The sequence below is a fragment of the Heterocephalus glaber genome, unplaced genomic scaffold (genome assembly GCF_053883595.1).
Source record: "Heterocephalus glaber isolate CG9 unplaced genomic scaffold, H.glaber_assembly_v1.0 deba00001472, whole genome shotgun sequence".
In the NCBI taxonomy this organism is placed as follows: Eukaryota; Metazoa; Chordata; class Mammalia; order Rodentia; family Bathyergidae; genus Heterocephalus; species Heterocephalus glaber.
The window spans coordinates 90,387,081-90,413,784 of NW_028258315.1; the positions used below are offsets into that span (position 1 = coordinate 90,387,081).

At 40.7% G+C, this 26,704-nt stretch overlaps 1 protein-coding gene across 17 annotated transcripts in view; it reads right to left on the bottom strand.

The window, feature by feature from the left end:
- Cacna2d3 (calcium voltage-gated channel auxiliary subunit alpha2delta 3) overlaps positions 1–26,704 on the bottom strand; it is a 1,090,211-nt gene that overhangs the window by 737,852 nt on the left and 325,655 nt on the right. Inside the window, exon 2 of one of the 17 annotated variants that reach the window (XM_087181528.1) lies at positions 12,961–13,331. The exons of 14 other annotated variants lie outside the window; for them this stretch is intronic. Coding sequence is in view for 1 of the 3 variants with exons in the window: in XM_087181514.1 (XP_087037640.1) it covers positions 24,988–25,191 (204 nt within the window). In the remaining 2 variants the exon portion in view is untranslated. Of the gene's footprint in view, positions 1–11,238; positions 11,261–12,960; positions 13,332–24,987; positions 25,365–26,704 lie in introns of those variants that run through there. 2 more of the 17 variants (XM_087181514.1, XM_087181516.1) reach the window with 2 other exon arrangements.

Here is a 26,704-nt window from a genome sequence, read left to right on the forward strand (position 1 = left end):
GCAATAGTACTCCACTATGGCCGCCTTAACAAAGTTCCACAAATTGGGTGGCTTAAACAACAGAAATTTATTTTCCCACAGTTCTGGAAGCTGGAAGTTTAAGATCAAGGGGTTGGCAAGGTTTGTTTTTGGTGAATCCTCTCTCCTGGACTTACAAAGGGCCACCTTCTTGCTGGGTCCCTACATCACCCTGCTTCTATGTGCCTCTCTGAGACATTCCTGATGTCCTTTTATCTCACTATCAGGACACCAGTGCTGGTGGACTGGGGCCCTCCTCTTCTAAGCTTATTTCACCTTACTTACCTCCTTAAAGCTTCCATCTCTAAATACAGCAACAATAACTGAATTTTAGAGAGGGACCCAATTCACTCCACAATAGCTTATAACCTTCCAAGGCAACCTACAGCAAGTAATAGTTACAGAAAATAAGATTATTACATTCTCTAGACATTTTGGGGGACTTTTTATTTATTTACCAAACATTAATACACTTAGCCAACATTGTAACCCCCTACAATATACCAGGCACTACACTTGGATGGCAGACATAAACAATAATCAAATGTTGAGACAACACCACATTATGTTTGGGGTATGAGTCGTTGGGGTCCACTATTCTCAGAGAAGAGATCCCAATATGGAATTTCAAATTATTTTCATTTCAGATATTTTTTTCTTGAATTACAGACTTAGTGTCAGTTCTGTTCCTTGCTTTAGTTTTCATTTTCATGGTCTCCAATTAGCCATGTATTAGATCTTCTCTGCCTATCTTTCAAGTGTTCTTGACTTGCACCTTCTATTTCTTTTTAAGACATTATTGGTTGCCTTTGTTCTTGAATTCATTCTAATTTAATCTTTATTTCTAAGCATTCTTCTTTTCTTTCCAAAGCTTTCCTTCCATCTGTCACTTTGTGTCTGAGATTTTTCTATTTTTATTTGTGCTATGCTCTCTCATATCTTGTATTACTTTCCTGATAATTTTTAGTTTGTTTTGACAATACTAGGCTACACTTTCAGTCTTGTGTGGGTGTGTTTAATGTTGTGTGGGCATGCTTTAGTTTTTGACTTAGTGTACTATCTATAGAGGGGTTATTCAGCTCCTCATTCTTTCATGTATTTTCTCTTTCTGTAGGTTTTGCCTCCATCCTTTGTGCTGTTTTTAAAATGTGAAATTAATTTCCCTAAACTTTTAGGAAGAAGCATTATTCACAGCAGTGTTTCTAACTTCAGAGTTCTTCCTGCTGTTTTCAGGTAGTGTTAAGGAAAAGTGATAGCTGCTTTCTCAGACATCTTGGCTTTCCACCCCCTTTGTCCTCTTTTATTTCTAAACCTTAAAGAAAAAAGAAATTCTCTGAGAATATTGACAAAAGGAATCAGTGACTCATAAGGGAAAAAATGTAAAAACCAGCCCTTAAAAGCAACAATTTATATAGAAAACAGAGCAACTAAGTTTCCCAAGAAAAGAAAATATGAGTCAAGGATTATGAATTATTTTAAAGCACAAAGGACATAGCAACATGTAAGAACTCAAAGAACATTGTTCCCTTGAGCCATTTCTGGGGAATATACTAAACAATAAGCTTCAGGTAGTCAAAATAGCTAAAGAACAAAAGTTAAGACTAGTAATGAACAGCACGTACAGCAATACTTAGAAAATTAACACTAAGTGCAGATTATACGGAGTGCAGTATGTAATGGCTCTTTGCTCTCAAAACATAGAATACAAACGGAAAAAGCAAACACAAAAACATGTTTTAAGTTATTTGAGTAAGCACCTTCACAGTGACAGCATTATTCTAAGATTTTTACATATGAGATCAAGTAAATGAGTTACTTGAGATATTCTATCACCCCATGTCCATTTAATCAAGTTTATTAGTGTGAAAGAAAAAGAGATACAGATTTAACAAAAGATTAAGTGAAAACTCTGTGATCCTGTATTTGAACTAGAAGTATCACATAAATCATAATGTGTCATACACATGGGAACATATGTTTGTGCACAGACACACACACGCACAATTTGTTTATATTTTTCCTGGCTCCCAGCATTATCCCCTAAGAAGACCTAGAAATGTTGACAAACCAAGAACATGGAAAATCCTTAGTAACTAGACTGTGCCCTTGATGTACTGAATGTCACTAAACAAGATTAGAATTCTTTAGAATGGCTCATACCAGTCTGGGACAGGAAATATCTATAATAGGCCTGGGAAATCTTGTCATACCATATGAGAGGGAAGCCTCCACATAAAAATATAAAGTACTGGGCCAGGGATTCAGTTCAGTGGTTCCGGCACCTGCCTCAAAAGCACTGGTCCTGAGCTCTATCCCTGGTACAAAAAAAAAAAAAATACATATATATATATATATATATATATATATATAAAATCACTATACTCTCAATGAATCCCAAAGTACATAAACAAGAACATTTTAGGAGATACACAGACCAACATGCACTTTTTTATCAGTTAAATATTTAAATGTGGACTGCAGATACATATAGGTAATACTTTAAATACATGATTTCAACTATATTATTGCTTACAATGATATAAAGTCTTTCAAATTGTTAGACGATTAAAATTTTAAAATGTCTAGTAAGTGCCTCTATAGGTGATCTTTGTTACTGCACACACACTAGACTGGAGATTGGATGTGAACATCTACTTTTGAAAATTACTGGCATATGCAATAAATGCTTTTTTTTCTTTTAGCCAATCACCAACAAACCTTTGCTGAGCCCTTTTATGAACCAGGAATCACCCCAGAGCCTGCAGCCACAGAGGGCTTACAGCCCCTGCCTCAGGAACTCACCAGCCAGCAAGTCTTCAGCACAAATGATGTGGTTTTGACGGCTAATGGGTCATTTGACAGTTTGTAGAGACAGGTAAACGCCTTGATTTTAAAATAGGCCAGTAAATGACTAGCTAAGGACAAAGGGGAAAACTGCTGAAAATAATCTGGACGCATGTGAACTTATAGAAGACCAATCACTAACACTGTACAAGCAAGAGCACCCATTCTATTTTTGGCCAAGTCTTCGCAGTATCGGTTGGTGTTTACTGGACATCTGAAGGCCCCTCATACTCCTGCCTGCCACGGGGCCCTTTGTCTTTCTAGGTAGGCTGTGGAGGTTGCATGCAGCTCTGCTCTGAGGAGGTGCTTGGCAGACACAAGGTGTAGGGGAGAGCACCAGGCAGCTGAGGCAAAGGGTGCAACCCTGCAGGAGAGCCGGTATAGGAGCCACCTGGCCGCAAACAGAAATGGGATTCGGGCTGAGTGCTGAAACTGGCTGTGCAATTCACCTGCACCTCAAACACCTCAGCCACTCTGCTAGTAAGACCGTTTTCTATATCACTTCCTTATTTTGAAAATTGGTGAAAGGTGCTTTGCTGTTGATTATCTTTAAAATCCCCTCTTGGCCAGAAGTACCAACGACTTCAACAACTGAACTTGCCATGTTCAATGCCCTAAGCTAAAACTTCTATATACTTTCTCTTAAATCCTTATGTCAACCGCATCCTGGAAATACTGAGGCCTGGGAAACTGAAGCAACTTCCCGAAGTTCACACAGGGAGAGAGTGCTGGAATTACTCACCGGCGATCTCCACCAACACACTCAGCACTTGAACCTCAGTGCCCTTGGCCCCAGAGCCGGAACTCTTAATCACAAGGGAGCTTTGAAGCGGTGCCTGCCTGCCATCCACTCCCACCTCCCACATCCATGTGACAATAGCCATGGGCACCAGGAGGACAGTCCCAACCACCCTACAATGTCTAATGTGCAGCCTGACTTGGACATGACCAGCTTGGTCTCCGTGAGGCCCAGTTTGCTCAGACCCTGCTCTGCAGGCCGTATTTTCATCTTAAAATTACCCAAAGCACCCTGCCTCCATAAGACTCTTTGACTGTACACTCTGAGACCAAAAGCTGCTATCGGCCCTATGCAACACGCTTAGCCTCACAGTGCTAAGCCTCACAGCGCTGTGTCGGTCACCTCTAACACAGGTACTCGTGACAGCAATAAAGCTGACCTCCCACGGTGCCATGAGGACACAGGCAGCTCTTCGAGGGCAGGGCTTCCAAGAGCACTGGTCCGGCAGAAGTCCTCATCACAGTGTCCTCCAGGACAGCCGTATGCAGGTCGGCACGGAAATATTCCACACCCATGTTTAAGCTTCTCCCAGAAACTAAATGTGTGGCCACAAATAAAAGCAAAGATGCAGGGTGACCCCAAGGGGCTCAGCGTCTAGCTACCAGATTCATTTGCCACTGGATTCAGGTTCCCTTTTGAGATAAAAGTGAGCAAAAAAAAGACTCCAAACTATTTTTATGTTTTTTCTTTCCTCAGAGAGTTGGATGGTGACAAATTTTATTTTGATCCACTGACTGGGTCCTAATATACTTGCTTCCTTGTTCTGTATTTCCCAGCATAACGCTTCCAAAGTGTCCAAGGGAAAAGCCAACCTTTACCCTGCTGGTGTGTCTTCCAGCACCTTGCACAAGACCAGCAGATGAGAGAGTTAAGCATTTCGAGAATCACATCATAAACCATAAAACAGGTAAGTCAGATTCTCCTCCCCTCCCTTTCACACCATCACTGAGGAGGGGAAATGCTTTCTTAGCTGCTGATCCACCATCCCACTCCTTCATCCGATTAGCATTCTGAGTGGGTACCTCTCACAAGGAAATCATCCGGCAACTTCTGTCGTTCTGATTATGCTGAAGCAGCAGAGGGTTTTCAGTAACCACCTCTGACAAGCATTATTACATCTGGTAATTGCTGTTCTCTTGGGCAGAACTGAACAAAACAGGCTTGTTTATCACTGCTGATCTTTCAACCCCAAATCCTGGGTTTCTGACCTCCAACAACCAACCAACAGGCTCTGCCAGCCCTCTTTGTGTCCCCTGTCTGGTTTTGTCTTTACTTAAAAGGAAAAAAGAAAATCCACCTCACATGACCACTGTCAGCCTATTCTTTTCTCCTATCTTCATAGGTTGAATATTCCAAGTTTTCTCTTCTTAGAGGAGCCCTTTAACATCTCAGACTGTAGATAGTGCTCACATAAATGCCAGAAGGATAGTGTACATTAAAATTAGAAATTAAGTTCTTTATCTTGTTTTATTCCCTACTCTGCAAACTTTATTAATGAGATTCCACCGATGTGGTTTACTGTGCTATTACAATAGCTGATATTTACTAGACTTTACCAAATAACTAGCCTATGTACCATGATCTCATTTTCAAAGTATCATTTGATTTTATTCTCTTAAAAAAATAAGTTGGTGGTTATTGCCATCATATTATATTTTAACAATGCATATTTTAATGATGAGTAAATGGAAGATTAAAGACTTAGATAATTTACCCCCAAATTCACATAAATATGTATAGCTCTGGTATTTATCCACTATACTCTCTTACCTCCTTTGCCGGTATTGATTTGTTTGATTTTGATTTTTTGAGAGGGGGTCTCACTATATCATCGTTCAGGCTGGCCTTAAACTCACTGTGTACCCCAAGATGACCTTGAACTCATGGCAATCTTCCTGCCACAGCCTCCTGAGTGTTAGAAGTATACACATATGCCACTGTGCGTGGCTCTTTGCCAGTATTTTGAGCAAGACTTAAACTGTCTGATTTTTCAGGAAGTTATGATTCACATGGCAGCCAATAGAACCGTATTATCTTTTTTCAACCTTTCCTTATTCATAGTTTTATTTTTTTATTGGTCAATGTCTGCAGTACATAATGATTATGTTTCTCATGAGCAGTTGTTACATAACACGTCTTAGTCTTTGTTTTCATCCCCTACTCCTCCCATCCCTCCTTGGTCCTTCCAACTGTTGGTCTTGTTCTTATTTACAAAGCTCTATTTCTATTTTTTCATTTTTTATTTTCTCCTCTTGCTCTCTCCCTCCTTCCATCTCTTGTTTCTGTTCCCACCTAAGAAAGGACTCCCTCCTTCCTGTTATCTTTTTTTTTGCTCATTTATAATTTGGGTTTCTTATTAAGATAAACCATGTAATATTTAAGTTTGTGTCTGATTTATCTCACTTAACACTGTATTATGTTGGGCCGGGGATTTAGCTCAGTGGTTCCACCGCCTGCCTCACAAGCACAAGGTCCCAAGTTCAATCCCTGGAACAAAAAAAACAAAACCAAAAAAATACTGTACTATGTTCTCAAGGTGTATCCATTCACATATGAATGCCTCAAGTTTATCCTTCTTTTTGGCGCAGCAGTACTCCACTGTGTATAAACACATTTTCTTTGTCCACTCAACTACTGATGGGCATATAGGTCATTTCTAATATTTAGCTATTATAATTTTTGCTGCTATAAACATAGTATGCATGTACCACTGTAAAATGACTTGAATTCTTTTGGGAAAATATGTACCTAGGAAGAGAATGGCTGGCTTACATGAGATTTTTAATTTTAGTTTTTGAGGAATCTCTATACCAATTTTCATAGTGGTTATACCAGTTTACATTCCCTCCAATAATGAAGAAAGGTTCCTTTTTTCCAGTCAAAAACAACTTTTTCAACTCAAAAACATTAGACCCTCCCCAAATGAAAGACCCAATCAAAAAATTGGCAACCAAAATGAATAAACACTTCTCAAAAGTATAACGGTCAATAAAGACCTTAAAAAATGTTCAACAACACTGGCAGTTAAAGAAATGCAAAACAGAACTACAGTAAGATACCACCTCCTTCCAGAAAGAACGGCTATCATCAAGAAATCAAATAATAACCACATTTGTCTTTCCCAAATGTTTTCAGCATGAGACTCAGTACTTTAGGCAGGGAGTCCTCATTTCACAAAAGGAATCACAGATAGGCAAGACAGTGTTTTTTAGATGCAATTACTAAAATCCCAGGCTGCCTTGGCCTCCTTCAACTCTTGCACTGGTGGTGAACTTTGCCCTGGAGTTTTGATCTCATTTCCCCATCAGAATTATCTCCTCTCTAACAGCTGGAAGGGTGAGGCTCCCTACCCTACACCTTCCCTTTGGGATGCTGCTAACTGATTTATTTCTTCACTTAGCCAGTGCAATAACCACAATCCTGCTCATTAGATCGAAGCAAAGAATCTCAAAACACCATCCCCTGATTTTTCTCATTTTTTGAGAGTCTCTGAAAAGTCTTGGCCACTCCAAGCTAGGCGCCAGCCTAGAGCTGTGGTGTAGCTGACTCAGAAATGACAGCCCATGACTGCCTGGTGTTTTTCATTTTAGCCACGGGGCCAGACAGCCACACCATTTTCCGTATCACACATTTATACTTCAATAAACATTAGGAAAAATGACTTGACAACTAACTTATGGGCATCACATCCACAGTATGTTTACATTTTACAACAATAAACAAATCTACTGGTGTACATATTGATAATAAATATGGGAAATGATCTAAAGACCTCAAACCTTTAGTGCTGTGGTTTATGTGTTTAGCAAACACCCCTTCTGGAGGCAAGAGCCAGTGACCGTCCTGAACCACAGGGGAAGGAGCTCATCTGAATCACTGGACCTTGTGCGGCTGGGCCCCACTGCGGGCAGTTTAGGTGGTAAAAGAGAGGTGACTGCCTTATATTTGGAGATCTTCTCAGCAGCTCTTGTAAAACCGCTTTTTTCATTATTTAGACTTAAACTGAGAATGACCTTTTGTATATTTTTCCTTTCCTCGGGAAAAGCAGGATGTATTTGCTTAACTCTACCCTCACATACAAGAACTGACACCAAAAGAGCTACAGGACTTGAGATCTACTGTTGTATCCTCAGCAGTAGAAACTCTATGATGACAGAAGGAAAATATCTTACAAAGTGCATTAATCTTTGAATTTTTCTATTAAAGTATATCCACATAGAACTGCCATAGGAAAGCAATTACAGGACCCAAAGAGGATTTTTTGCATAATCACTTATGAATAATATAATAAGAAGGAGTAATATGAAGGCAAATTTTAATAACATGTAAATTATGCTGCAGACAACGGTGGACATCAGAAAAGCAAGTCTGAAAAGTACAAATAAACTGGAAAATAGTACAGATCATCAAGTGTGCGCCCCTGACACTAATCCCTCGCATCAGGCTCAAGACCCGCTGTGAGGTGACAGATGACATGGAGCTGGAGATGAGCCACCGCGTGCCCGTGTTCACGGACTCCACGCACATCAGAAGCAGCTGCCTAACTGGGTTTCACTCTGTATTTCCTAATCTTATTTACCCATATAAGCCTTTTTTTCTGTTTAATGTCTATTATAACTTGGACTTAAGTAGTTTTGGAGAGATCCTGCCATTAAAAGAGGAAAAGATCAGCAAAATTGAGCCGGTGAGCTTGCTTAGCTGCAGCACAAGCTGATAACAGAAATGCTTGGATTTTCAACTAGGGTAGATGAGACTGGGGTCATAATTCCTAGAGGTGGAAAAAGGGGCCAATTAAAAATCTGAGCATAGTAAATGAAGTTTTGGTGGGTCAGCTGGTTTTCCTCTTCACAAAAGTCAAGTTGCAGAGGTCCAGCTCCTTGGGTTAAGATTAATCTTCAACATATGAATCTGTGAAATGCTTTTGACCTATATTTCATTTTGACCTACAAGCAAATCCAAACTGCATGGATACTTAGATTACCCGATTACGGAGGCCGAAACACAAAGCCATCTTTAAAGCTGTATGCTTAGGACACATCCGGGCTCTGTGCCTTGGAGGAGCTGAGCACACTGCATGTGTCCCCCTCTGTACCCTCTGGGTGGGGCTGACCCTGGCCCGACCAGCAACATCATCGGCAGGCCACTGTCCAACGAGGATTCTTCTGTGGCTCACAGGTAACGGCTACATCCATCATTCATTTGTCCCACACTGTACCATGCTGGTCTAGGCCCTGGGGAAACAAGATTGAATGCTACAGAGTAAGCTTCTGTTCTCACAGAGCTGCCATTTGCTGGGGCAGGGGAGGGTCCGGTGCAGATGGAACACCAAGTCAGGTGCTCCCTAATCAGAGGAGCCATCCTGAGCACCACTCTCCCTCTCCTTAGCCTATTATCTTCCTGACATGATTGGAGCATTCACCGTGATGAGCACTGTATCACTCTTGTCTCTCTGTCTCCCCTAGCAGACACAATTCCTTTGCAGTAGGCATGGGTTGGGTTTATCCTGCCAGGACAACATTTTACAGTGACCCAGTACCCAGTGAGGATCAGTCAGGATCCAAGGCAAGTGATTAGTAGAAGATTCTGCAACAATAGCAACATGGTTTGCAATGTGGCTTTGTACCCTAATCACATAATATAAAGTCTGTAACTCTGTTGTACCCTCTTGTGCTATCATAAATTAAAATGCCTAAGTTTTCTACACCTACCCGTTCAAGAGATAAGCTATCCTATGTAAAGAAAGGCCATATGAAGAACCATAGAGGGGATTATCTAAGCTGCTGAAAAAGGAACAGACCCTAGACGTATATGGTGGGATTTGGGGAATATGATCAAAGTGGAATCAGGAAGCACCAACTAAAACAAAGGAATCAAAACAAATTAATAAAAACTCTCATGCAATTCACCACTTGTGATGTATTACTTTTTGGATTAAAAACTCACTTCATAATATCCTTAAGAATATTAAATAACATTAGTGAATATATAGCCTTCTTAGCCTAGGACCCAGCTCCTAATAATCTTATAATATGTGGTATTAATGTGAAAGTGGTAGCAATATTTATACTCTTACAAACACCACCAACTAATCCATTGTACATTCTTATGGGCACTAAGACATTTAATGCTCACAGTTAGTACCACCTCCCTGTGGCTGAAAACCCCAAGCTCCAAGCTCTAATCCTTATATCAAAAACCCTCAAGTTCAGTAACTTCCAACAGCATTCCAGAATCAGAATCCTCACTACGTTTGATTCATGTCAGACAGATACACACAACACACCTGTGCACCATATATAAACAATATACTCCCATGTGCATGCACGTGCGCACACACACACACCTTTACACAGCTGAGGTCACCCCCAAGGTCACCAAAGAGGTCATTCAGGTGAAACGTGCCTATGCTTGGATAATGATGTGATGCACCCAGGAGTTGGGGACTGAGCCAAGCCACAAGGACAAAGAAATCCAGGTGTGCCAAGGACAAGGGGTCACATGCAGGGCAACGGCCTTGGCACTGCTGCTGAATTCCTTCGAGCTCCATCCAGCCCCAGGACCACTCACAGCGCAGCTGCGGGAGGTTACACAGTCTACTTCTGTGAAATGGACTGTGACGAACGTGTCTCCACAACCATGAAACCTATAACCTTGGCCTTGACGAGACCATATATTACTAATCATAATGCCCGTGAAAACCATTCATTCAGCAAATTTTTATAAAGCTGTCTAGTACATACCTAGGAATAGATGGGTGAAGGACCTGGGCAAAAATCTTTTTCAGCTCCCAAACAGCATCCAAGCAGTATCTAAAAGCATTCTGAGAGCACAAGTAAACCGTTATGCAGACAGACGTTCCTTAAATTATGACAGGTCACACCCAGATAAAAAGTTGACAATAAGGCAGGCATGGTGGTACATGCTGGCAACACCATGCGCTGAGAGGCTGAAGCAAGAGGATGCAAAATTTGAGTCCTGCCTAGGCAACTTAGTGAGAACCTGTCACAACATTAAAAAAAGGACTGGAGATGTAGCTCAGTGGAAGAATGCCCCGGGATTCAATCCCCAGTACCAAGCCAAAAGAAAAGTCCGAAATGCATTTGCACCTGACCTACTGACCATCCTAGACCAGCAAGGCAGCTCTCTCCTACTGCACCCTTCGTTTCCCTCTGTGGTCGAAGGGTTGCTCAGTAGCTGTGCTCACTGCCACTGCTCACCATCACCTGAGAATACAGGACCACATATATTCTCCCAAACAATCAAAATTCAAAATACGAAGCATAAGCTACTCACACAGTTTCTACTGAATGCATAGTGCTTTCTCAGAATCATTAAGGCAAAAACTCGTAAGTTGAAAAGACTCTTCACGTTTACCCAGTGAGGGAGAAGCAAATGGACCTGTTTGTGAGCTGACAGAAGGTAGACTTTCTAACGCCCTGCCTAAGACCTTCTGCCCAACCAAGGTATAGCACCGCGTTTCACCAAACAGAAACCCTTACATTACTCAGATATTTGGCAGCTACAGCACTGGAGCCCCCTATTTCCTGGAGACCCTAGCCACAGCCACTGAGCCTCACCTGGTTCTCTCCACGTGGAGGCATCCCGAAGGCATCACATGAAACTGCTGACCACAGCACCCTGGCTTAACTGCTGGCAGAGTGGACATTTCTGTAAACCACAGCCTGTGGTCAACATGCTCAGGCAGAACCCAGAAGTGGAGTCCACCCAAGTCACCACGTGTGCCTGTCACCATCCATCATGTTTACCAGAGCTGGGTATCTTTTGGCAACAGATTCAACTTACATGGTGAAAAAGAAGCTTGGAAAATTTGGATCGTTTAATTAATCTTTATGTACTTTGTCCTATTAAGCAGCACAGAAAATGTTTACAGCTCAAATGAATGAATTACCATTTATAATTCTTCCTTTGGCAGAGACGTGTCTACATCTACCTATATAAAATACTGTTGAAATAAAAATGTCAAAGCTAGATTCCTTGGCAAGATAGAAGGGATTTTATAAGACTGTGGAGGTGACAGGTGGCCTGAATAATCTCACACAAATTTATGGTGTTTCTCAAGCTGTAAGTATAACATGCTTAATGAAGCTCAACATTTGCAACCTTTCCCCTAGAGCCCCACAGAGTCTGCCTTCAGAATCCCCTGTGCCCAACCCAGGCTTAGAAACTATGTGCATGCTAACATGAGTTTTGCATTCATAGGTTATAGTCTACACACTTCAAAATTATTATACCTTTTCCAAAATTAATGAGCCTCACAATTTACCAATTTAAATATGTATTGCCTTAAATAATCCTTATAGGATTTAGGAAATATTTTCTTGGATATGAGTAAGGCAAAGCAGGAATTTGACACTTTCAGATCTTTATCATTTGGAAAACCCAAAGAAGCAGCCAGAAAATTCTCTACCAATAAAACTGAGGGAAACATGAAATCCAGCATAATTTGCCTATAACAATACAGTGGAATACTTTAAATTCATGTCTATTTTTAGGACCAGAAAATAGGAACACTAATGGCTTCAAAATATTTGAGCCACAGGGCAAAAAAAAAAAAAAATATTAAGCAGCCATATAGTCAGTATTGCAAGTCAAGGGTTTCCTTTTATTCTTTTCTTTTTGCTTGAAATTAAATTATCTTTGTCAAAATGTCCTATTTGCATATTTTTCCATGGCTGATCCTTCTACCCTGGGTTTCTGGAAGTATATGTTGAAAAGACAAAAATAAATGACAAGAAATTATAAAAGAAGAGAGCCCTCTGTGATCTGCAGGAGTCCAAATGATTAAAATTTACCATTCTTCAGGCCGAGGATTTAGCTCAGTGGTTTCGCTGCCTGCTGTGCAAGTGCAAGGACCCGAGTTCAATCCCGGGTACCAAAAAAGAAAAAATTTACCATTCTTCTCTGAACAAAATATAATAAAAGAGGTCCCACACCCAATAAGTTTGATGCATTATATAAAAAAAATTCCAAGACAAGTGATACACAGGCCAGAAGCTGGCCTATTTATAAATGGTAACTGCCACATGAGGCAAAATAATACAAGAAGAAAAAAGTAGGAATCCATAGCAAACTCCACGAGATTTAAAATTTCCTTATCTTACCAAAAAATTTAAATTCTGCATAGAAGTCACTATGTCTTACAAGGATGAGTAAAGTACAATCAACAGTAATGGAAGAAAAGGCCCAAGCAAGAGGATCACGTTTCCCAAGGAAGGGAATCGAGTCCCAGCAGACTGCACGCCAGGGCCACCGCCAGTTTAGGAAAATTCCACACTCACCACCGATGCTTCACTCAGCACAGGCAGAGGCAGCTCTGACACAGGGGGAGCCACCCAGCCTCCATGTAGTATCCGAGACACACACACGTCTGCAAGTGCAACCGGCCTCAAAAGATCTCAGTCTTTCATGAAAACAAACGTGAGCTCTTAGTGGTAAGACTGGAAGCAGAATGCTGTATTACGGCATCAGTGCGGTGCTACACATCTGCAGCCTAATGTGGAAAACAAATCTCCAGTGCACAGAAGAGGCAGCAAGGCTGCATCTCTGATCCTTGTCTGTGAAACAGTGGTTCTGCCATCTCCCAGCTCCTCAGGCTGCATAGATATTTCCCTGCTGCCACAGTGGACACCTGGCAAACATCAGCAGGGCCCTGTGGAGAACAACAAGGGGGGACAGAATTAAGGTGCAAGTAAATGAAGTCACAAGTCCTTGTTCTCAGGGTTCTGGTTCTGACTTCAAGATCTAAATTTCATGTGTGAAATAAAAGGACTTGAAATGTGGGACTAAAATCCCCGGGAACTTGCTAAAGAGATGATTTCCAGACTGAAGTCACTTCTTCAAAATCTTCCCATCAGGGAGGCTGGCCGGGGTCAATAAATAGTTGTTCAAATCTTTTATCTCCCTTTAATGGTGTCCTGGGCTACTAGTTATTTACATAATTATTTCTAATTCTCAGTGAAAGGCAGGTATTACATATTCCCATTTTACAGAGATGAAATAAAAACTTGAGAGGTTATAGCCCTCCCACAAGAAAATAGTGAAGCTGTAGAGTTGGGATTTGAACCTGTCCCTGCTACACCACTCTGCTGAGGAAACCAAACTGAGGGGATTCACTCAGGCTCAAGAGGCAGATCTTTGGAAAGATGGCCTCCATTTTCTAATTTATAAAATCAGGTGAATGAATCAAGTCTCTTCATACCCCGGCAGTTCTGAAAGTCCATGATCCTACTGACCCTACTGTCTGAGCTACAAGGCACCAGTTTGGTCTTGGAAGATCACACAGTATTTCCTAACTGCATAAATGTTGTTTCCTTGTTTGTTTCATTTTGTTTGTTGGTGATGGGGATTGAACCTAGGGCCTCACTCATGCTAAACATGCACCCAACCACTAAGCTACATCCTGAGGCCCCAGATACATTGAAATAAAAGAGGATTCACAAAGACTTCCTAGAACACATCGGACCAACACCATGCAAGCCGTTTCCACCTCACATGCACTTCAGTGACTCAAAAACACAACACTGTCGAGCTTGCCAAGAGTCCTACCCAACTGCCAAGTGCTTTGGCTTTGCTTTGTCCCCTTGCAAAACTCCTCTATCTTCAGTCTGCTGAGATTTACTAAAAAACATAATTTTAATACTATAAACGATGAAATATTTGTCTTTGTTTTCTTCTGTCCTCAAAGCAACACTTTATGGTCAAATGAAGCAACTGCAAACTAAGAAAACTAGTGAAACTGATGAAGTTACTAGCAGTTAATTCCCACAAAGCACACAAAACGGAACCAAATACCCTGGGTATTTAACTCAATATCAAACACCTGAAACCTAAAGATGACAGCATAGCACAGCAACAGAATGTTAATCCAAAACTTTGGTGCTTTTCGAAATGAATTATACATTCGTATAGCTCTACTCACTTTGTTTTCAGTTTTCACACATCATCGTGTTCCAGTCTTCACGATGACCCTGTGGTATGCCAACCAAGGGAAATTAACGCCATATTTAATTTGGCTTCAGCACTCTCTCTACCAGATTTAGCCTTCTCCTACAAGATTAGAAGCTATCCTTGAATTTTGCTTCTTGCAATGATGAAATAGGTTATAGCAGATAAGTGCTCCTGATGAGATCTATTAGAAAAGCTAGATTAAGTATAAATAACATTTATTTGGAGGAATTACAGATGCATGCTAAATCAACTTGGAGTTGAGAGGCCAAATTCCTAGAAAGCGTAGAAACTCCCTGAGGTGAACCCAATATTCTGCACTGCCCTTACATCTGGGACATTAGAACATTCAAAAGATGAACACAGTTTTCAGCGTTGTTATAGATTTAGTGGGCTGGGAAGTTGAGAAGTTCAGAGCTCCCAAGACATCTATGCACTTGGGTGTCAAGATCTTATTTTTTTTTAAAAATGCAGAGAGGATAACCTGACATTCTGAGCTACTTCTCTCTTCTTGAGGTTTGAAACTTACCTAGATAAGCATCCTAGGAAAACAGACAGCAAAGCTCAGTAGAAAGCGGCTAAGAAGAGGCAGAAATGGCTGGGGATATAGCTCAGCAGCAGAGTGCTTGCCTAGCATGTGTGAAGCACTGGGTTTGATCCCCAGCACCCACACACACACAAAGGCAGAAAAGCTAAAAGCTACTATCAGTTTCTGTGCTAGAGAGATAAACCCTAGTAAACACTCTAAGCTTTCAGTCTGGACCATGGAAGAATGACATCCTGGGAGGAAGGGCAAATCAGAAATAGACCGGCCGTGCAGAGACCGACACCAGGCTCCTGTCCATTCAAACCCTGACCCAGGGAAGGTGAGCTGCTCCTCTGCCAAGTGCTTTCCAGAAGCTGAAGAAGGTCGTCCCTGGAGACATTTATCAGCGCAAAGGCGCTGGCTTCTGCAAGGTTTTAAATATGTCAGCCATTCAGTCTGAAATTGCTAGCATATCAATACATGGAGCCAAGGGAAACAAACAGCAAAGAGAAACTGACCCCAAGTGATACAGATTTGAAGCCATCAGACACAGATCTGAAAATGACAGTAATTAACATGTTCGAGAAATATAATATGGTAAATTTCACCAGAGAATTGTTCTAAGGAAAACCAAATGGTTAACCGAGAGCTCAGAAATAACAAATGAAATTTATAACACAAGAGATATGCTTATTAGACTATCATTTTAAAAGAATATTGGTGACCTTAATACATAATAAAAATAAAATACAGAAAACAGAAAAGTGTGAGAGACACAGAATATAACGAAAAGGCCTAATTTATTAAAGTTTTACAAGTAGAAGAGAAACAGGATGGGAACCACCATTTAAAAACATAGTGCTAAGAATTTTTAAAAAATAAGCAATAGTCACAAATTCAGGAAGCTTCAGGAATCTAAGCAGGATAAGTCTAAAGAAAACCGCACACACAAAAAATCATAGTAAGAATTGGAAAAAATCAAACAGAAAAAGAAAAATTACAGCAGCTAGAGAAAAAAGATGAACAGTTTTAAATGAAACATATTAACACTAATAATTATTCTACTTTTTTAAACCAGGAAATCATAGAAACCAAAGGACAATGGAATATCTTTAAAGAGCTGAAAGAAAGTAACTGCCAGCTTATAGAGCTGTAATGAATGAAACTATCCTTTAAAAGTGAAAATGAATGCATTTAGAAAGAAACCAAAATTGAAAGAATTCATTATCATTACAACTTCACTGAAAGGAATATTAATTTCAAGCACATGAAACATCATCTCACAGAAATAAAATGCAGAAAACAATAAAAAGCAACCAAAAAGGTAAACATGTGACTCTAAACCCTTTGGTTGCATAAAACAGGAATTATAATATCATACAGTATGTTATCTAAAGGTAATTAAAGCAAAGCGGAACAAACATGAGACAACAAACAGGAGATGGGAGAGGAGAGGGAACAAAGTGCTGTAAGGTCCTGGAAATGGACTAAATTCTCTAGTTAAAAATTTAAAATTATCAGAATGGATTAAAAATTGAAAACTATGCTACTTAAAAAGACATAATAGAAAGACTCAGAAAACTGTAAGTAAACAACTGATTTCTACCCTTAATGTCACAAAGTTCAAGAGGTCAAAATTACAACAGCTTCTGATCTCTCTGAAATTAAGGCAGAAATCAATAATTTACAAAAAAGAAAATTCCCCAAATGTTTAAGAAGTCAGCAATATACTTATTAAAAAAAAACCTTACAGCCAATGAAGAAATTACAATGGACCTAGGAACAATTCTGCGACAGTTAACTTTATGTGTCACCTTGACTGAGCCACAGGGCACTCAATGTGTCCCTGAGGGTTTCTGGACGAGATCACTATCTTCATGGATGGACTGAGTCAAGAAGATCTCCCTCCCTAACGCACATCTGTCCACTTAATCGAAAAGGTTGAGTGAGAGGGATCTTCACTTCTGGACTGCCTTGAGATTACTTTGGCACTTGGACAGAAAGACCAGCTCTTCCTAGGTATCAAGTCTAGAAGCCTTTGGGACAGAAACACATCAGCTCCGCTAATTCTTAGGCCTTCAGACTCATGCTACAACAACACCCAGCTCTCCTGGTTCTCCAACTTGACCAGTACAAATCTTGTCTGTCTCCATAAATGCATAAGTCAATTCTTCATACAGGATCTGTATCTCTGAAGAACTCTAATACAAATATTTAACCAAATAGTAAGCACAATGCATCATAACGTGCAACATTACTAAAACCATAGACAAAAATGTATACCCTTAAATTCCTGTACTGAAATTGGAAAAAAACAGAAACAAATCCAAGTACCTACCACAAGTCAGAAAAATACCAGGAAATTTAAATGTTTAATTAAAAATTTAATAGAAAATAATGATAAGGATAAATGTACAAATAGAAAATAAACATCAATTGACAAAAGTGTTTTTAAAAATCACTGAAAGAATTTATGAACCCTTAGTATGGCCAACCAAACCAAGAAACACACACACACACACACACACACACACACACACATAACAAATATCTGCAATAAAAATGGTGGCATCACAATGAATCCTACTAAGGTTATAAGATAGTATTATAAACTATTATATGCCACACAACACAGATATAGGATTAAAAGTTATCAAAACAGAGCTATTAAAAATGTAAATACTCTAATAACTGTTAAATGTAATGTAATATAATGTAAGCCTTAACCCCTCCACACACAAAAACAACTCTACACCTAAACAGAATTCTTCCAAATAGTGAAGGAAAAAATAATAACAATATTTCATAAACTCCTTCAGAGGACAAAAGAGAGAACACTTCATCGCCTGCTTAATGAAGCTAGTACACTCTTGCTACCCAGGTATTCCAAGATGTTACACGACAAGAAAATGTGAGGTCCTCATACCCGGAGGCTCCTGAAGGTGAATGGGAAGAGTACTGGTCTTTATAGGGTGACAGAGGATCACTACAACTCACTCCTATGACAGATTACAACTAAAAATTCTTGATAAAATACGAAAACACAAGTTTAGAATTCTTCAAAGTAAACAACATCAAATAGTGGAGAAATCGAGACAACCCATATGGAGGTACTTGGTGGTATTGAGGGGAGGCTTGCTTCTACTTGGATTTTGGATTTTTCTGGGGGTTGTTTTGGTTGGTTGGTTGGTTTTTGGTGTCTCACAACTTTTTCCTTAGGGTAGATCCCAGTTATGGAGCAGTGCAGTGATGCTAGTGGCTAAAATGTCAATAAGAACTCCATTTTTGTAGCCAGATGAATGAGGCAAAGGCCAGATGAATGAGCAAAAGAAATGGCCTACTAAAGAGGTACAGGGAGCCCTGAAAGTAAGAGAGTAAGAAATGGGAATCACCGAATTTTACGAAACTGGGCAAGAATCAAACTAATCCCTGAGTTATGAACACACCCCAATTTTTATTTTTAAAAAAGGTTTTAAAAAATGGACTGAGTTCCAAATAATGTATATACATCTCCCATCCTAAATTCGGAAAAATGCATGTGTGAAGTATACTCAAACTTGCATGACACAGACTTTGAGAAGTAAACTGCACTTTGAAGCATACACACATTTCTTTCAGACAAGTAATGCACGTATGGGATCTATTTAAATTTATGCAGCAAGGCAGAAAGACCTATTCAAGCCTCGGAATGATCTCAAAACTACACATGCAAAAAACAGATTCAAATAAGTATACCACAGCTTATAAGAGCTGAAAAGAGATTACAACCAGCATCCACCAAAAAGAAGGCATGGTCTGAATCTAATGAGGCTGATTTTCTGATTAACAAAAAAAAAATTAATGAAATCAACATTTCCACAAAGTCCTAACTAGAGCCAGAACTTATACAACATAATATTCAGAATGTGCAGGACATAATCCAAAATTACTTGAGGAGAATAAAATCAAGAAATACCATTCCCAAAGTGATCCAGATGTAGGAACTACCACAGACCTTTAAAAAGCTACTTTAGTACACAAGATAAAGGAAAATACTGTTGAAATAAATAAAAACACTCAAACTACAGTAAAGAACCAAATAAAATTATAAACTGAAAAATACAATATCTGAAGGAAAACCCCTCACTGGATGGGCTAATTTTAGAACAAAAATGACAGAAGAAACAGTAGCTCAACTTAAGAAAAGAGCAATAGAACACTGAGATTTGGCGTAGGGGGCAAAGAGGAGCAGAGCACAGAAATCTGAAAACCCTGCAGGTTGACAAGAAAAGGAATGTATATGAAGATTAGCCAAGTAGGGTTCACAGATTAGTAAGAACGAGTTAAAAAAAAGGCCAACTATTTTGCAATGGGTCACGAAGAAAGATGCCTGGAGGCCATCTGAGGAATCTGCCAGGCCACTCTTTAAAGGCTCTTTACAGGTTCAAAATTATAGATATGCAAATTTGTTTCAAAAACGTTCATTTGAGATGGGAGGCTTGGGATGTCCTGTGTGCCCCCAAGAACCCAGGGATTCTTTTTTCCCCATGCTCACCCAGAAAGACATTGTGAGGCTACTGCAGCTGTGAATCAAGGCGTAGCTTGTGCTAGCAGCAGACCTTTGCATCATCCACATGATGCTGGTTTCACAGGTATGCAGAATGTAAAAGTTATAGAGTCATGGAGACTTCCACCAAAATTTCAAAGGAAAGCCTAGGATGCCAGATGATGGGCTTCAGGTCAGAGTTCCTCCAAACAGCTCCTGATAGGGCTATGCAAGGAGTTGTGAGAGTGAAGCCAACACTGCAATGGAGACCCCAGAAAGATGGAGATGCCAGCAAGGTGCAACACCTGCTGAGGAAAGCTATAGGCAGTATGGAAAGCCAGCCCAAGAGTGCCCATGTGGGCTACAACCAACAAAGCTTAGAACTACATAAGTCCTTGGGAGCCCACATTCTACCACAATGTACTCTAGATGCTGGATATAGAGTTGCAGGACTTAGTGTTGCCCTACTGGGTTTCAGCCTTGCTTTGGTTCCATCTCTTCTTCTTACTCCCTTTTGGAATAGGAATGCCTACTCTGCCTGTCCTGTGACGATACCTTTGAAGCAAGTAATGTGTTATTTTGATTTAAACAGGGGCTACCAGGTAAGAGTTTTTCTTGAATGTCAGTAAAGATTTTGAACATGGACTTAGGAGCAAATTAAGGCCTGGGGACTCTTAAACATGGACTGAATGCATTTTGCATTGAGAGATGAATATCAACCTCTGGGGGTTGGGGAATGATATAGTTTGGATCTTGGATGTCCTCCAAAGACCTATGTTTTAAAGGCTTGGTCCCAACTTAGCACAACTGGGAAGTGGTAGAAACTTCAGGTGGAGAGGTCAAGTGAGCGGTCTTTAGGTCATTAGGGATATGCCCTTGATGGAAATTGTGGAACTCATCTCTTCCTCTTTCTCATTTGCTTCCTGGCCATGGAGAGAGTGATTTTTCTCTGTGATATGTTCCCACCACGATGTAAGGCCTGGACCAAAGCAACAAGGCCAACCAATCATGGGCTGAAACCTCTAAAACTGTGAATCAAAATAAACCTCTTCTCTAATGAGCAGATTATGTCAGGTATTTGTTACAGTGACAGAAAGCTAATACACACAAAAAATACCAATTTGATGAAATACATAAATTTATAGATTCAAAGAAGCTCAGCAGTTCAGAAACTGGATAAACACAAAGAAAACCATACCTAGGCACATTATTATCAAATGGCTAAAAACCGTACATAAACAGAACAATCTCAAAACCAGTTAGAAAAAAAATGCATATATATATATATATATATATAAAATACATTATATACAGTAATTTGAAGGATCACAAGTTTCTCTTAAGAAACTATGAACACTAATTGAGTATTTCCACTCTCACCCCAAAACTTCTTGTCTAGTGAAACATCCTTCGGGGACAAACGCAAAATTGAACACTTTCACGGCCAAAAGAAAACTAAGAATTTGTTGCCAGCATACCTGCTGTAGAAGAAACACTCAAGGAAGGACTTCATTCCCAAAGTAAATATTAACAAAGGGAAACTTAGGCATTCGGGCAAGAAGGAAGGGCAACAGAAATGGTAAACAGCCGGTCAAATGTAACAGATGACCTCTCCTACTCCTAAGTACCCTCAAGTACGTGTGACTGCTTAGAGTAAAAATGACAGCACTGCCTACTGGGGTTTTCAATGCACATAAAGGCAATACAGGGCCGGGGATTTAGCTCAGTGGTTCCACTGCCTGCCTCACAAGCGCAAGGTCCGGAATTTGATCTCCAGTACCCAAAAAAAAAAAAAAAAGGACAACTGTAACACCAAGGTCAAAAGGTTTCTATATCTTATATTAAGCGGACCGACATTTACTCTAAGTAGTCGGTGAAAGGTAAAGTGCTTTCTCCAGGAATTAAAAAGTGCACAAATGAATGAACAAGTGAATCACTCCATGAGAAAAAATATCTTCCTCCAGAATTATAAATTGTTAAATATGCCAATAGTATAGTTTCACAAAAATCTTGCTAGTAAGAGTTCACACATAATGTGAACCTAGCTTACACTATAATGTGTTAACCCATTAAGAGAGTTCAATTCAGACTAACTCTCATATAGATGCAAGTTTTTACATTTCAAATGACCCCAAATCATTTCAGGTAAAGGTAAACTACCAAGTTAGAAATGCAACACTGGGCCGGGGATTTAGCTCAGTGGTTCTGCCGCCTGCCTCCAAAGCTCAAGGTCCTGAGTTCGGTCCCCAGTACCAAAAAATAAAATAAAATGAAAAAGAAATGCAATACAAGGGCTGGGGATTTAGCTCAGTGGTTTTGCCGCCTGCTGCTCAAGTGCAAGGACCCAAGTTCGATCCCAGGTACCAAAAAAAGAAAAGAAAAAGAGAAATGCAATACTATAACAATGCCTAGTGAAAATGCCTAACACAATAATCATAAGGTATCCTGGTAATCAGAAATTTAAAAATAAGCAGGTAATAAAACTTGGAGTCACGGCTGTACCAGCCTCCAGATCTCAGTCTCTCACTCCTACCATTTGATTGTTTCAGACTGAATGAATACTGTTTGAAATCAGGATTCACTGACTTTGATATCTCTAACTCCAGCACTCAGAAAAATGCCTGCCCCGTGCCAGTTGCTAATATTTGTGGGATAAATTAAAGATACCTCTTAGGGTGGTTGTGGAAATGAAATGAAGAAATACAGGCAAAGTGCTTCAGCTGGAGCCTGGCCCAGAGATGGCATAAGTGTTGCTACCCAAATAGCAAACTCTTCCTCATCTCGAACCAGCTGCCCACTCTCACCCCCTCCAATCCCACCCAAGGCCTCCAGCAGCAGGTAAGATAGAGAGTTATTCAGCCATTCACTAGATAAATGTCCCCTAAAACTGTGCTGGGGGCTAAGCCCTGTGCCCGGTCCTCAGCATCTCTGAGCAGCACACCCTCAGCCTCCGTCCTTGTGGGGAAGATACTGAAGAGCCAGCGGCCCAAGCAAGGTATGGCTGTAACCAGAGGTAGAGCTGGTGGTCGGCAAAGACTCCTAGGACAGGACCACTGGGAGCTGAGACCGGAGGCCTGAAGAGGTGCCTTGTCCAAAGCAAACACCACATGTGGCGCTGTTGAGTCTCCTGGGCACTGCGCCTGGAAGAGGCCACAATGCCAAGAGTGCTGGAGCTGTGGTCCACAGGCCTGAGCCCTGTGTGTGTCCTTAAAGGACAGGCTTTCTGGACTCCGCTACTACATTAAAGAGTGGCTTCATTCTCCATGCTGATCAACTGTCATTTTTCAAGTGTTCTGCAAGTATTTGAGCTTTTGTGAATTTAGCCATAATTTGGTCAATCTGAATTTTTAAGAAACGTTTTCAAAATAGTTTCTCTATACAGGGAGTATAAGATAATAATCATGCACCTAATTACTAGGGCTTCACTGAAAACCTGATAAGACCAATTACGTCTCAAATGTATTTACAATCTGTGTGATGAAAATACTGGTCCTATCAGAGCAGACTGGCTAAAATGAAGCTGGAAGACACATTCATAGCAGCCAACAAGAAACAACTAGCTATTGAAATGGAAAGAGAAAACTACAATTTTTTCCTATTTCAGATAGCCCATTGTATGGAAGTTTTTGATCAAGGCGCTGCTTGATATTCCATTTAAAAAGAGAAGAGCAAAGACAATTTTAGAAATTCAAAAGGCATAGTTAGCACAATAAATGCCAAGTGCAAAAACAAGCTTGAAGTTTTAATAGCATATTTATTCCATAAGAATCTTTCATCTAGTAAGGAAAGATAGTTCTTTTATTAAGAAGAATCCTTAATTAATTGCTAGCACCTTATTAGCATGCTTCAAAATGTGCTTGTTGGTTCATACAATCACTGAGCTTTCAACAGGACTGCAGCCGCCTGCTAAGTCTACAACACATGTCTATCCATGTCAAAATACTGAGAGGGATACTGAGGGTTCCTTACCATTGGAACTCACAGCAAATAAGTCCAAATACTTATGGAGTTCAGAGGTCACTGGTTTAAGGCCAGCAAATATTCAATATTTCCTTTATGTATGTGAAGGACAATTATACCAGCCCCCAAAAATATAATCCCAGCCAAGAATGAGCAAAAATCTCCCAGCTTCCTTTGAAAAAAGGGAAAGCCCAAGGGTGGATGGATGATTATTCAAACCTATACAGAGTTCAGACAGATGTTAGTGATCATCTGTATACCAAGACCTCCATAATGTTTGAGACATCTGTATCCATCTCCCCAAATATGAGCTGACAGTCCGTAGAAAAATGAAGAGGATGCCCCAAAAGACAGGACTTCCAGCCAAAATGAATAAGTTGGTGGAAGTCAATGGTATGTTGGTAAATGTTTAACAACAGCTCTCCAGGATAAAAATAAAAAAAATAGGGGGAGGGTGGAAAAGCCTTTAAGGGCAGCATTTGCTGGTTTCCATGGTATAAATACTCTCACCCTGGCTAGTTTCGAGCTCTTGGAGGGGAGTCACTAAACAGGCAGTGTGAAAGATTAACGCCATCAAGTCTTAAGAACTGGTATGAGCCAGCTCTAGCACAAACCCAGTGAGTAAGAGGAAGAGAGGGCAAACACACAGGTGCTTCACATGGGGCATGGAGGTGTATGAGGACATCTATAAGGTAGAGAACGGGGACAGTGAGAGAAAGAAATACAGATAGAGAAGCAGAGGATGAAATAATGCCACAGCTGGAAGGGCCACCAGCCAGGGCAACCTCGAGAAGCTAGAAAAGCAAGGAACGGGTTCTGCCTGAGCCTCAAGAAGGAACACAGGTCCACCAACACCTGCAAGGCGAATTGTATTGGTATTCGGGGTCCTGTGTGAGTAGTCCAGGGGAACCTCCTCATCTCAAAGTCCTGAACTTAATTATACCTGCAAAGACATTTTTCCGAATAAAGTAACATTTACCAATTCCAGGGAGTGGGACCTGACAGCCTCCCCCCACCCCCGGAGTCGGTATTCTGCCTACCAGTGTCGGTCATCTCCCGGCCCAGAGCAAGGTGTGTGACATCCCAGAAAGAGCCAAAAGAAGGGTCACACCTCGGACTGAGGCCCCCGTGCCCTGAGACCCTGCCCATCCCCTTGGTCACTGCTGTGCTGCAAAGCCTCTGCTTGCTCCCCGGCCACACACACACACACACACACCCGCCCTTTCCCCTTGCCTCGCTCGCTCCAGGAGGAGCTGCCTCTTCCTCCAGCCCTGAACTGCGAGGGACCCTCCCAGCTGGAAGGGTCATCTTGCGCTGCTGCACCAACCACACTTGCTGCCTTATTCTTACCTTCTCCACAGCACCGGTCACTCTCTGGAATTGTTGCTGTGTTCTTCTTTGTCTCCCTCCACCAATCAGGCGCGCCAGAGAGCCCGAGTCTTTCACTGGACCTGTCCCCAAAGTATCCTCCAAGTAGATGCTCACAAAAATAACAGTTTCATGGGTGGTTTCCACATTTCTCACTTCCATACTGTGCTTTAGTCCTGGCTGCATACTACTGTCTCCCACCTGGGCTTATTTTTGACAAAAACAAAATAGTTAATGCATTATTCCTATGTTTCCTTCCAATGTGTTCAGTTAAATCACTGATGTTAAAAAGCTTTTCCAACCAGACAATTATGCTGTGCTGCCTTCCAGCTGGAGTGTAAGAAGCCATTATGCTTTCTTTGAAATGCTCTTTCCTTACCTAATTAGTTTAAAATATTGATATTAATCCAGAGGTTCAATTATAGGCCTAGCACTCTACTGCTCGTTGCCCAGCCCTAATGCTCTTGGGAGAACAAGTGGCTGACAATCTATCCATGCAAACTTTAAAGGAGAGCAGGCTATTCCAACAATCATACAAACATTGGCTTTTGTCTAGTGTTATAACAAGTACACATAAACTTTAAATATTCATCAAAACATAAATTTTTAATAATCATTGAAAGGTAAAGAAGTGTATTATTCCAAGAAGACTGATATTAAGAAGCCTGCTAGCTGAAATAAAAAGATCCCATCTCTCAGAGCCTCCGCTTCCTCTGTTTGCAAAACATTCTCTGTACAGTGGCTTCAGGCTGCTTGTGCTGTGTCTGCCCTGTCCCCACCCCACCCTCATACACACATACAACTAAACTCGTGGGCAAGTGAATGCAGGTGCCACAGAGGAACAGAGTACCCTGCAATCAACAGGGTCAGAGACCCAAGAACGGGAGGCCACTGACTGCGAGGATTTTACTTAACAAAGCAAGGGCACTGAAGAGAGAACAGATCTAAGTACACACATGCACATGCATGCGCACACACATATACACTGTCTGCTATCATGATCATCTCAGAAAAGAAAAGATTTTTTTTTTTTTTTTTTTTTTTGGTACTGGGGATCGAACTTGGGTCCTTACGCTTGCACAGCAGGCAGCGAAACCACTGAGCTAAATCCCCGGCCCCAAGAAAAGATATTTTAAATCAAAAAACAAGACCAAGTTCAGAATAAAAAGCTTAATCACCGAATAGGATATGTTCACATGTGTGAATGCCTCCCATTATTATTTCTCTGTAGTCAACTGGGACCACAGGAAATAAATTTCATACGTACTGGAACTTGTGAGAATGTGTGAGCCAATGGGTCTAGAAATTACGTGTGAAAGCCCTGTTCTAAGGTCTGAGGCTGAGTGTCAGATGATAAAGTAAAAAGATGTGCTAGCCCCCTTCTGTCCTCCAAGCAACGCCTGCCAAACACAGACAACAGAGACAAGATACATCTTAAGCTCTTTGGGGATTATACCTAGAAGGGGGATAGCTGGGTTGCATGGAATTTCTATTTTCAGTTCTTTGAGAAAGCTCCATCCTGATTTCCATAAGGGTTGTACTAATTTACATTCCCACCAACAATGAAGGTGGGTTCCTTTTTCACCACAGCCTCACCAGCATTTGTTGTTGATTGATTTCTTAATGATGGCCATTCTTTCCGGAGTTAGATGGAATCTTAGTGTTGTTTTAATTTGTATTTCTCTAAGGGCCAGAGATC